We start from the raw sequence: 12,786 nt of genomic DNA on the forward strand, positions 1-12,786 counted from the left end.
CAGTACCACCTGGGTGCACTGGGTCCTCAGGCCATGCAGTAAAATAGTACTCGGATGATCCAAGTAGCATGCATACAAAACATTTATGAAGCCTATACTCTTCTAGTCATACACATTATTATATGGAAACAATGATGTAAAGCTAGCCAAATAGTTTAGAAATCCTTTTGCAAAGTCCAAGTTCACCCTCACTCAGAGGAGCAAACGGGAGATCCTAGGACGCATTGCTGATATTAGGTGATGGCCAGGGTCACACACCTTTCCCCTTGTATTCATCAATGACAACAGTAAGCGCCTCACCCCAAAATACCAATTCTGCACAAACAAGCCTAAGCGCAGTCATCTTCCGATCTATAGCAGCCTCTCTCAGAAGCCATCGTCACTGGGATCACAAAGGCTCCATATTATCCACAAGTGAAACCAAGGAAAAAAAAGGTAGCAGATGCATTGATTTTAATAAGTCTCTTTTCTTTCAATTACTGCTCCTGGTGCTCCAGCAGCCCTTCAATCATTACACATTCAAAGTTATACTAACCATCACTGGGATCACAAAGGCTCCATATTATCCACAAGTGAAACCAAGCTAAAAAAAGGTAGCAGAAGCATTGATTTTAATAAGTCTCTTTTCTTTCAATTACTGCTCTTGGTGCTCCAGCAGCCCTTCAATCATTACACATTCAAAGCTATACTAACTTCCTCATTCTTTGCCTAATGCTTCAAGAAAACGAAGCTTATAAAATCATGCTACACATGAATGCTTGTGTGTGTATATAATGAATTTTGAACTCAGTAATCAATTTTGACCAAATCAACTAAAAGACCAAGAAGTGTCAGAGATAATCAACTACTTCTAATTTTTGAAAAAATATACGTCCCTCATACTTGACCACCTAAATACCCCTGCAGAAAAAGTCTGTACGTTGAACTTAGGCTTTAATCAAACACCATATAAAATAGAGAAAAAAAAAAAAATCTAGTTATTGTTCAGCATTAAAAATAAGACAAATCCATAGGAAACCATCCATTATTAGTCCTGGCATCAATTAACCACTTGATCTTATTTGCATGACTTGTTCCTTAGGAAAAATCATCTTTCTGTTCTTGCATGTATCCCTGCCATCCAGCACCACTTCATTGATGACTGATTGAGGCCAGAACACAGGCAGCATGAAAAACATTCTGCTTTTCTTGGATATGCAACAGATCTAAGTTTCCTAAAGTTACATTCACATAAGCCACGTCAGCATTAGACTACGTGTTGTACTGTAGCTATTACACAGTGCTTCACAACTTAAGTGGACTGTTTAAGGCCTCTAACCCATTATTTCTGTCCTCTTCTTCTAAACAAAGTATAGTGGTTTTGACATTGTTTTGCAGAGTGAGGAGTGCTTTATTCCATTAACTTCAGTGCGACTATTCATGAAGCAAAATGCTATGCAATATGATTACCAGAAAAGTCATCTACAGTGACCTCTCATATACCTCCTTGATCACTGTAATCCCCCACTCACCTGCTGGGATACTCAAGTCTATATTCTCTCTATAGCACCAATCGACATCTTATACCCTTCCAAAGAAAGGGCACATAAACCTTTAAGATAAACTTGTTATCTGCCATAAAGATTCACAAATTAAATTATCTTTAAATCCAAAAGTAATGCTTTCCATCAAAATATAATCAAGATCATCAACACAGTACACAAAGACCCCCTCCTATTTTATTGAGCTACCGAAAGCACGTTTACTACAAGCAACAGTGTGTTTCCAGTACAAGATCTACTTACTCCAATGAACTCAATCTCATCTTCGCTTTCAGAAGCTGGTGATTTACTCTTGCGAATGTTGACAGAGCTATGAGACTCCATTATCTAAAGAGAAACAAACCAAAACATGCTTCGTCATTTTATTTTGTAAGTTTTCCTTAACTATACAGGATTTTCTGTTTTATGCCTACTTTGGCTTTACAGCCTACCTGCACTCAACAAGCCTCTCCATGTCATTCACTGACAGTTATCAGTAATACCACAAAAAGTGATAACAATTTTGACTCGAATCACGTTACTGTATTTTTCCAAATATGCAAAACGTGGCCTAATCTACAAAGCATCCCAGCACCTATTTTCGTCCAGCAGCCATAGCTATAGCGTACCGCCAGAGTTCATTATCGTGCTCAAGTCTGAAAACCCCAGCAAGAGACAGACCGGAGCTCTGGCCTAACGGCGCCGCACCACCGCCAGAACACAGAGGATGGTTTAGTGACAGACGCGGGGCGAGCTCAGGCCTAATCAGCAGCTACGTGTGCTTTTGGCCGCTTTAGGACCACCCCAGAGCCAGCAGGCTGAGCTTCTGGCTTCAAAACCAGCGCCGTCCTGCCCAGCGGAAGATCTCCGTGAGCGGCGCGGAACCGCCGCCCGCCCGGGCGCGGCCCCAGCGGCGCGGCCCCGGCGGGCGGCTTTGCTGACTCACGTTTCTTCACCCGCACGGACACCCCAGCCCCGCGACGCCCCGCCGCCAGGCCGCCCCGCCGCCACCGCCCGGGATGGGCGGCGGGTGAGGAAGCGGCGGCTTCGCCGGGCGCCCGCTCCTCGCCCGGCCGCCCCGCGGGGGTCGGGTTGCTAAGCGACGGCTCCGCGCCCCCTCGCAACGCCCCGGCCCCGCTCACCCCGCCGCCGCCAGCACCCGAGGGCACACCAACGCCCCGACCCAGCGCGCCTCCGCTTCCTCTTCAACCCGGGGGCGGCGGGGGGGGAAGGGGGGGCGGGAGCGCGGCACGGCTTGCCGGGATTTGTAGTCGCCGCCTGCTTCGCCTCGCTCCCCCTCCTCTTCCCCATGGCAGGTGCGGGCGCTAGGGCGACAACGCCATGGCGCAGCCCGCCACCCCCCCCCCCCTCGCGGCGGCGTTTCGGGGCTCTTTCCCTCAATAACTTCCTGCCTCCCCCCCTCCGCCTTCAGTTGGGTTGCGTAGAGTTCCTGCTCAAAGGCGGAAAAACCACACGCCGCTTCCGGGGGAGGAGGAGGAGGGTGGCGGCCATTGGGGCTGACAGGGGAGGGGGAGGGAAGGCGGGAAAACCGCCTCTCCCACAGGCGGGCGCGCGGGTCCGGCCCTTAGCGCCGTGCTGAGGCGGCGGGGCGGCCGCGGCGGCGTAGCCGCTGCGCTGGCGGCTGGGCGCTGCCCCCGCGTCGCTGTGCGTTTTCAGCCTGCCAGTTTTCAGTCCACCTCACCGTCTGCCTATCTGTCCCAGACATCAACAGCTTGGGTGTGAGAATCTTGTGGGAGACGGTGCCAAGGGCCTCAGTGAAGTCCAGATAGACAATGTCCGTTGCTCTCCCCTCATCTACCAGGCCAGTCACTTTATCATATAAGTTTGTCAAGGTGGTCAAGCATGACTTCCCCTTGGTAACGCCATACGGACGACTCCTGATGATTTTCTTCTCACTGAACTGTCTGGAAATGGTTTCCAGGACTAGCTGCCCCATCACTATCCCAGGGATCAGGGTGAGGCTGACCGGCCTGTAGTTCCATGCGTCTTCCTTCTTGCCCTTCTTGAAGATGGAGGTGACGTTTGCTTTCCTCCAGACCTCCAGTGCCTCTCCTAGTCAACCATGATGAATCAAAGATTACTGAGAGTGGCCTTGCAATGATATCTGCCAGCTCCCTCAGCACTCATGGGTGCATCCCATGCATAGGGTCCGTGGACTTACGTATGTCCAGTTTGCTCAAGTATCCCCTGACCTGATCCTGTTCCACCAAGAGTACATCTTCCTCACTCCAGCCTTTCCCTGCGGTCTCTGGGAGTCCTGAAGGCCAGTCTTGCTAGTAAAGACTGAGGCAAAGAAGGCATTCAGGAGCTCGCCTGTGTCACCAGGCCACCCGTCTCATTTAACAATGGGCCCACATTTTCCCTAATCTTCCTTTTGTCACCTCTGTACTTACAGAAGCCATTCTTGTTGTCTCTGACATCCCCGGCTAGATCCAATTCCAGCGGGGCTTCAACTTTCCTAACTTCATCCCTATATGCTTAACAGGGTTTCTGTATTCCTGCCACGTTACCCATCCTTGCTTCAACAATTCGTATGCTTCCTTTATGTGTGTGAGCTTGACCAGGAGCTCCTTGTTCATCTACACATTTTTTGGCATTTTTGCCTGACTTCCCGTTCGCTGGGATGAACTGCCCTTGAGCTTGGAGGAGGTGATCCCTGAATATTAGCCAGCTTTCTTGGGTCCCTCTTCCCTCCAGGGCCTTATCCCATGGGACTCTTCCAAGCAGATCTTTGAAGAGGCCAAAGTTCACTCTCATGAAGTCCAGGGCTGTGAGCCTGCTGTTTACACTCCTCTCTTCCCTCAGGATCCTGAGCTCCAGCATCTCGTGGTCACTGCAGCCCAGGCTGCCTTCGGGCTTCACACTCCCAACAAGCCTGTCATTGGTATGAGGTCCAGCAGAGCACTGCTCTTCATTGCTCCTTGCCGGCTCCTTCATGACTTGGAAGAGGAAGTTATCGGTGCACTCCAGGAACCTCTTGGATTGCTTATGCCCTGCTGTTTTGTCCCTCCAGCAAGTATCTGGGTGGTTGAAGTCCCCTATGAGGAGCAGGGCTTGCAAATGTGAGGCTGCTCCTATCTGTCTACCTCCTCTGCTTGGGTCTTCCTGGTCAGGCAGCCTATAGCAGACACCCACTATAATGTCACTTTTACTTGTCCTCTCTTTAATCCTCCTCCATAAACTCTCAGTCAGTTCCTCGTCCATCCCCAGGCAGAGCTCCGTGCACTCCAACTGCTCGTTCATGTAAAGGGCAACTTGCCCTCCTTGTTTTCCTAGCCTGTCCTTCCTAAAGGGCCGGTCTCCCTTCATTGAAATGCTCCAGTCATGGGTGCCATCCCACCACGTCCCAACAAGATCACAGCCCTGCAACTGCACACAGACTAACTTATAATGTTCGTTCCCCATACTGCATGCATTAGTATACAGGCACTTTAGAGAGGCACCCCAGCATGTTGACTGCCTAGGAAGGGATTGTGGGGGGATTTCTCCATCATGGTGTCTTGTAGGCATTTCCTTGCTTTACATGCAAGTGCTGGAGGTGACCCTGCTTAAGCCCCATGTTGTTGATTTTGTGTTCCATTCCTGTCACATCACCCCATGCCCTTTGCTCTTCGACCATGTCCATCACTCCCTCACAGGGCTGCCGGTTACTCTCTCCCTTTCCATTCTTAGTTTAAAGCCCTCCTTATGCAGTCAGCCATCCTACTGGCAAAAATAGCTTTGCCCTGCTTAGTGAGGTGGATCTTATCTCTCTCAAGCAGACGGTGATCTGCAAGCAGGGTCCCATGGTCATACAACTTAAAACCATGTCACCAACACCAGCTCTCCAACCAATTATTGACTTGTCCTGTTAGTGCCCGTCTCTTCATTTCCCCACACTGGCAGGATTGAGGGAACATCACTTGGGCCCCCATGCCCATGATTCTTGCTATTTATCTGCTACTGCTCTTTTGCTTCATCATATAGTTGCTTTGAGCCACCCAAAGTAAAAGTTGGTATGAATCATTGTTACTCAATGCATTGGCTTTGAATAAGCTGAACAGTGTAAACGTCACCTTTGAGTTGTGCATCTATATAAAAGAGCTGCTAGTGTGCAAACAAAGCACTTCACTGGTATGTGCTTATCAAATACACAGGAGAGAGAGGATTCAGGGTTGCATGTTGAAGTTTGATGTTATGGGAGCTTTGTGAACAGACATTTATCGGCTATAACATACCATGTGGTATTTAATGTGAGCATTAATTTAGTGCACTTATTTTTCCTGTAAACAGAGTTACTATTACTAATGTTAGTTTTAAGCCTCCTTCCATGTATGAATGAAAAAATAGCTTTATGATAGAAGGTAGACATATTGAGATGCTGAAAGGAAAAAAAAAATAGAAATCACACAACAGCTGAAATACTTTTTCCATGTATTTCCTGGATTTGATGCGTAAACTCATAATTATCCCCTTCTGAAAGATGTGATTCTTGGGGTTTTGTTTTCTAGTGTTTGCATGCTAATTAAAACATACTAGTTAAAAAATTTGTACAACTTAATCACTATTGTTGGACTGTATAAACAACACTGATTTGAGCAGTTTTATTTTGTTATTAAAATAATGGAAACCTGACTACCACTTTGAAAATTGAAGTCATTGTTGCTGCCTAAACTTTCATATTTTGCATTTATAACTTGAATTTGCTAATAGAACATTGATAGCAGCCATTCTGTTTGTAGCTTGCATTTGCACTTAATTACTTTTGATTCTTGAGAATAGGTGAGGTGCAATAGGAACAAGTTACTAGAACAGCAAGGTGGCATTATTTTTCCAAATGCTGATACCCTATGAAACTGACACTCATTTGAATATGAATTTGTCAGCAGTAATTCATGCAAATGTTTACTCTTGCAACATCCCATCCAAACATCCTCCTCCTATTTAAACAATACAGTTAAGGAAAAGAAATAGTAAGGGAATTGCCATGCAGTCATGTCAGCATTTCCAATATGCTAACAAAACTCTGAATTCCAAAATTCATGTATTTCAGCTAATTCCTGTGAAAGCACAGGCTTCCCATTTTGGGTCAGCTTAGGAAAGTTCTTATGCAGAGTTTGTTTCATAGAGAAGAGAAAAGATGTAGCCTGCTGGACTTCTTGGCTGGTGGGCCACCTGCAAGGCACATTCACAGTCTAACTCGGTAAAAGAGTAAGCAATTTTTTTAAACACAGGCAGTAGATTGCCACAGGTAGGAGCAGACAAACCTAGGAGAGCAGGAGGTACTCATGGTCTGCTCTTCATGAACTAAGATCTCCAAGTCCAAACCTCCATACAAAGTCTGGGTATCACATAGGATGTGGAAGCTGTTTCTGAGCAGACTGTCTTTTTTATAAACTCAGTAACGCTCTCTAGCAACTAATTCCACATATTCATTATGTGGCCTTAATTATTTTCTTTTATAGAATTTAAACATATTTCAACATCCTTTATTAGCTGTCTTCTGTTAATAATTTCTTTTCTTTCCTTAGTGCCCTTGCTTTTTAAATTTTTGTTCTATGCCTGCTTTTATCCCGTTCGCTGTCTTTATTTTTTAATTATTTCTTCTCTTTCCTTGGTGCTGTCTCTTTAAAATTTCTTGTCTATGTCTGTGTTTTAGTTCACTGTTGGTATTTTTTACTTCTTTTCTCTCTTTTCTCTCTTAATCCCTTGGCTTTTATAGTTTTCTAGTTTTATCTTGTTTGCTGTCTTTATTTTTTAATCAATTTTTCTTGCTTTTCCTTAGTGCCATCACTTCTTAAAATTTCTTTCTACATCTCCATTTTAGTTTTCTGTCATTTCTTTTTGTTTTGTTCAGTTTATTTCCCTAATCCCCGTCACTTTTTAAATTGGATACATTTATCCCAGTTCGTTTCGCTGTATTTTCTTTTAAGTATTTCTTGTGTTTCCTTAGTGCCGTCACATCTAAAATTTTCTTTCTAAGCCTCCGTTTTAGTTTGCTGTTGCTATTTTTTAATTTTTTTGTTATTTCCTTAATCCCCATTGCTTTTAAAATTTTCTATCTACTTTTATCCCGTTCACTCTCCTTATTTTTTAATTATTTCTTGTCTTTCCTTAGTGCCCTTGCTTTTAATTTTTGTAATTTTTTCCTTATTTCCTTAATCCCTGTTGCTTTAAACATTATCTATGTCTGCTTTTATCCAGTTCGCCATCTTTATTTTTTATTATTTCTTGCATTTCCTTAGTGCCCTTGTTTTTTAAATTTTCTTTATGTCTTTGTTTATTTAGTTCGCTTTCCCTATTTTTTCATGCTTTCCTCTCTTAATCCCTTGGATTTTCGAACTTTGTTTCTGTGTCTACTTTTATCAAGCTCCCTATCTCTATGTTTTATTTCTTTGCTGTCTGTCATGTACCCCCTTGCTTTTAAGATGTACTTGCTATGTCTCCATTTATTTTGTTTGCTATCGCTATCTTTTAATTTTTTTCCTCTCTTAATCCCATGGCTTTTAAAATTTTTTAATGCCTGCTTTTATTTAGTTTTCTGTCTCTATTTTTTAATCTTTTCCTCTCTTAATCCCCATTACTTTTAAAATTTACTTTCTATGTTTCTGTTTATTTAGTTTGCTGTCATTTTTTTAATTTTTCCTTTATTTTCCTAATCCCTGGTGCTTTTAATATTTTCTATGTCTCCTTTTATCTAGTTCACTGTCTCTATTTTTAAATTTTTTTCTTGTCTGTCCTTTACACCTTTGCTTTTTAAATTTTCTTTTTGTCTGTGTTTTACTTCACTGTCCTTATTTTTCAATTTTTTTCTTTATGTTCTTAATCCTTTTTTTTAAAATGCCCTTTTAATGTCTACTTTTATCCCATTCACTGTCTTTATTTTTTAATTCTTTCTTGTTGTTCCTTAGTACTGTTGATTTTTAATTTTCTTTCTGCGCCTACTTTGCTCAAGCTCCCCTTCCTATTTTTTAATTCTTTCATTTCTGTCGTGTACCTTGTTGGTTTTTAAATTTGCTATACATGTCTCTGTTTTAGTTCACTGTCCCTATTTTTAAATTTTTTTTTCTTTATTTCCTTAATCCTGTTGCTTTTAAAATGTTCTTTCTGTGTCTACGTTTATCCAGTTCCTGTTTCTATTTTTTAATTCTTATCTGGCTGTCATGAACCGCATTGCTTTTAAAATTTTCTTTCTATGTCTACTTTTCTTTAGTTCACTGTCTCTATTTTTCAATATTTTGCTCTTGTAATTCTTTTCATTTTGCAATTTTTTTCCTAGGTGTTCTTTTATCTACTTTTATGTCCCTATTTGTTAATCTTTTCCTGTTTCCTGTGTCCTGTCACTTTGAAAATTTTTGTTCTGTGTCTACTTTTATTGTCTCTCCCTGTTTTTTAATTGTTTCCTGTCTGTCCTGTACCCTGCTGGTTTTGAGTTTTCTTTCCTTGTCTATTTTTACCGAGTTCGCCGTCTTTATTTTTTAATCCACTCTAGTCTAGCCTGTACCCAGTTGCTTTTAGAATTTTCTTTCTATGTCTCTATTTAGGCTTTTTTGCTGGTTTTAAATTTTTTCCTCTCTTAATGTCTTCACTTCTGAATTTTTGTTCCTGTGTTCACTTCTATGTATTTTTCTGTCTCTATTATTTACTTTTTTCCTATCTGTCCTCTATGTTGTCACTTTTGAAATTTTCTTTCTATGTCTACTTTTATCAAGATGCCTACCCCTATTTTTTTATTATCTCCTGCCTGTTCTGTGTTACATTGCTTTTAAATTTTTTCAATATCTACTTTTATCCATTTCACTGTTTTTATTTTTTATTTCATTCTAGTCTGAGCTGTACCTTGTAGTTTTTTAAATTTTTTTTCTATGTCTTTGTTTCTTGAGTTTGATGTTCCTGTTCTTTAATTTGTTCCTTCATTTCCTTAATCTTGTTGCTTTTTAAATTTTTTTTCTATGTCTGCTTTTATCTAGTTCCTGTCCCTGTTTTTTAATTCTTTCTTGTCTGTTCGGTACTGTCAATTTTTAAATTTTCTTTATGTCTCCATTTATTTAGTTTGTTGTCCCTAGTTTTTAATTTTTTCCTCCATTAATGCCTTCATTTTAAAATTTCTTTTCTATGTCTACTTTTATCTAGTTTTCCATCCCTATTTTTTAAATTTTTCCTCCTGCCTTGTACCCTTTTTTTTTTAATTTTTCTTTCTATGTCTACTTTTATCAAGCTCTCTATCCCTACTTCTTTAACTCTTCCTTGTTTGTCACATACCCTGTTGCTTTGTAAGATTTCTTTGTGTCTTTTATTTTTTTTCTTTTCTCTTAGTTCATCCCCTGGCTTTAGAGGGTCTCCTCGGCACACTGTTATCTCTGGAGTGTCATTTGTGCCCCTCTCGGTTTGTCAGAACATCTCAGGTCACCCCTGTTCCTCGGAGCAGTCTTCCTCTCCTCTCCTCCACCTCGCTTGCCTCCCGTGGGTCAGTGTCTCCCTCCTGACATCTGTACTCTGTTCAAATCCCCTCCCGAGCACCTTTGTGCCTGTCGTGGTTTCAGCCCAGCCGGTAACAAAGGACCACGCAGCCGCTCGCTCACTCCTCCCGCCCCCCTCCGGTGGGATAGGGAGGAGACGGAGGAGAGAAAAGAAAAAAAACCTGGAACCTCGAGGGTTGGGATAAGAGCAGTTTACTGGGACAACACAAAAAAAAGGTTACAACAACAACAACGGTACTAATGAAAGAATATACAAAAAAAGAGTGATGCACAGTGCAACTGCTCACCACCCGGAACCCGACGCTCCGCCACCGAAAGTCCAGAGCCCTCCCCCCGGCCCGCTCCCCATTTATATACTGAGCATGATGTCACATGGTATGGAATAGCTCCTTGGCTAGTTCAGGTCGGCTGCCCCGGCTATGCCCCCCCTACCTCCCAGGTTCCTGAAAAAATTAACTCTATCCCAGCTGAACCCAGGACAGTGCCCTCGAGCCGTCCTCTGTGTCTCTGGCCACCTCAGCACCCCTCTATTTCTGTCACGATGCTTCCTGCGAGCGTCCTTGTGTTCCGTCACTACCCTTGAGTTCTGCAGCAGGCTTTGCTTCTTTCTTATTCAGAGACAACTCTTCCTGAGGCTTTCATTGTGCCCCAGAGCACGCTTACCTTCCCCTCCACTATGTCGGATGCCTCCGTTCGGTCCCTGGTCCCCTGAGGACATCCGTACTCTGTTCAGATCCCTTCCCGAGTACCTCATTGTGTCAGCAATCCTTTGTCTCGCGCCATTTTTGCAGCAGACCTCTCATCCTTATGGCTTCATCTGTTGGGCAGTGTCGGTTGCTCCATGGTACAGTGTCCTGTCTTTTTGAGCTTTCTGGGTTTTTCATATTTTCTGGGTTTTGGTTAGAAATTTTTTTTGGCAGGGTTTTTTTTGTTTATTCCCGCAGGTGAAGTCAGGTCAGGTAATGCAAAATGTGAGCTTGTGCCAGGCAGGGAATCTAGATGGTATTCCTAAATGGAAGCAAAACCTTTGCATTTGTTCAGCTATTGCTCCACATCCAGGTGACTTGTTCAATGTTGCTTTTGCAGATGCAGAGGGACGAGCTCTGCACCAAAGGGCAACAGAGGAGACGCGAGCGGAGTGCCGTAACAAGGTGGGTCGGCATGTGGTGTCAGAGGGAAGATGTGACTAGTGGCTGTGCGACTGACTTACAGATTTTGGGGTTTTTTTTATTTTTAGGGTGCAGAGTGGGATACTGGCACCGGAGCTGACTCAAGCAAGGTGAGCAATGACTAGTGGGCTGAAGCAGCAGTTGTTTTTCAGGTATTGTATTATTGGTGAAGTTAGAAGCATCCCTTGTTGTTTGTGTTTTACAGGTAGTACCCAGGCCTCAAGGTGGCAACCTGTCAATGGCAGAGGCCAGACAGGCGAGCGGCCAAGGTAAAGGAGCGGGAGATGGGAATCGGTGCAGGCAGGCTGTAGTTTTGGACAGTATCTCAGCATATGTCTTTTTGCTTTGGTTTTTGCAGGTGCCTCAAGCAGGATCGGAAGGGTGAAGCTGCATGCCAATGAGCAGTCCAAGGTGAGGCGGTTGTCAGCTGGGTTAGTGTCTAAGAGCAGAGAATCACGTGGCAGCTCGGTTAAGTGTTTCTCTTTGGTTTTGCAGGTGCCTTGCAGGCTGCCTTTGGACTTGGATGGGCATTTGAGGTGAGCTGGGTAGTAGCAAGGAGGAGCATGGAGCCGGTGATTTCTCACAAGTGCAATGGTAGTTTTCTGTCTCTTGGTATCTTAGGTGCCAGAAGTGATGACAGCTGCAGCATCCAATGGAATCTGTGTGGAGCAGGTAAGCAGAAGGCCACGTCGCTTTGGTTTTATGCACATGATGAAGAAGAACCCGGCAACTGCAGGAATATCCCAGTTAGCCCATGTGTTTTTTGTTGAGGATGGATTCAGACCCCCAGCCCTCTGGAAGCAAAGTTGAGGGACCAGGGACCACTGTCCTACAGTGTGTAATTTTGATTTCAGTTGGAAAGAGACTCTCCAAAATGGAAATCTTTCTCATCTGAAGAATTTGCATTTTTATGAACTTCCCATCAGAGTGGATCTTCAGAGATGATGTGCTTGTTGCTGATGATTTCTACTGCCAAGACTTTTCACTCTTCTTAAAAAAAAAAAAAAAGAAAGAAAGAAAAGAAAAAACAATCAATTTCCTTCCAAAGAACCAAGCACGGCCCCTCTTCCTAAAGTTGGTGGCTTCGGTGCTCTTTGCGTTCTCAGTTGTAACAGTTGAGATACCATGAAAATGCCTTAGTCTGCGTGCTTCAGTTCAGCCAAAAGCATTAGCACATCTGCCAGTCCTTTTTGGTAGTCTGAGGTATTGCAGCACTGGGGATTTGATTTTTTCTTTTTTTTTTTTTCAAAAGTAAAACTATATGAGGGATCTCTTATCTCACTGATTTTTTTCTACCATAAATGAAACTTTTGTTAAAAAGTTAAAATTGTATAATTTACAAACCAACTTGCATTGTTTAAACTGTAACTGCCAAATAGCTGTAGCATATAATTTATTAGACGTACGTAAGCAGTTAGGTATTTTTCTAAATGTTTAAAAAGAGAGGCAACTGAATGTTATGGGGTTTTTCTCCTGATATTTTGATGGAGTGCTCTGAAGTACTTTATTTCTGTCTCGCTTTCAATGGCGCATTTCCCTGGCAGTTCAGTAGCATGTCTCTTGGGCAGCGCAGCTGGCCAGGTGTCCCTCCTCATTATGTAACACACGCAAAACGCC

General features: G+C 43.2%; 1 protein-coding gene and 1 long non-coding RNA gene across 4 annotated transcripts in view; one reads left to right on the forward strand and one right to left on the reverse strand.

Moving 5' to 3' along the window:
• The window catches only part of ZNF451 (zinc finger protein 451), a 43,709-nt gene extending 41,223 nt beyond the window's left edge, over positions 1-2,486 (reverse strand). Inside the window, exons 1-2 of one of the 3 annotated variants that reach the window (XM_052781839.1) lie at positions 2,467-2,486; positions 1,785-1,868 (exon numbers count right to left, since the gene is read on the reverse strand). In XM_052781839.1, coding sequence (XP_052637799.1) covers positions 1,785-1,865 — 81 coding nt within the window. In that variant the 5' untranslated portion in view covers positions 1,866-1,868; positions 2,467-2,486. Of the gene's footprint in view, positions 1-1,784; positions 1,869-1,972; positions 2,116-2,149; positions 2,387-2,466 lie in introns of those variants that run through there. The other 2 variants (XM_052781838.1, XM_052781837.1) reach the window with 2 other exon arrangements.
• Positions 2,487-11,372: 8,886 nt separating this feature from the next.
• LOC128139453 (uncharacterized) lies at positions 11,373-12,383 on the forward strand. The gene is made up of 4 exons (XR_008234394.1): positions 11,373-11,438; positions 11,528-11,580; positions 11,665-11,705; positions 11,791-12,383. It is a non-coding gene; the product is annotated as an uncharacterized LOC128139453 (long non-coding RNA).
• Positions 12,384-12,786: the final 403 nt, after the last annotated feature.

This window comes from Harpia harpyja, chromosome 3, assembly GCF_026419915.1.
Source record: "Harpia harpyja isolate bHarHar1 chromosome 3, bHarHar1 primary haplotype, whole genome shotgun sequence".
Classification (NCBI taxonomy): Eukaryota; Metazoa; Chordata; class Aves; order Accipitriformes; family Accipitridae; genus Harpia; species Harpia harpyja.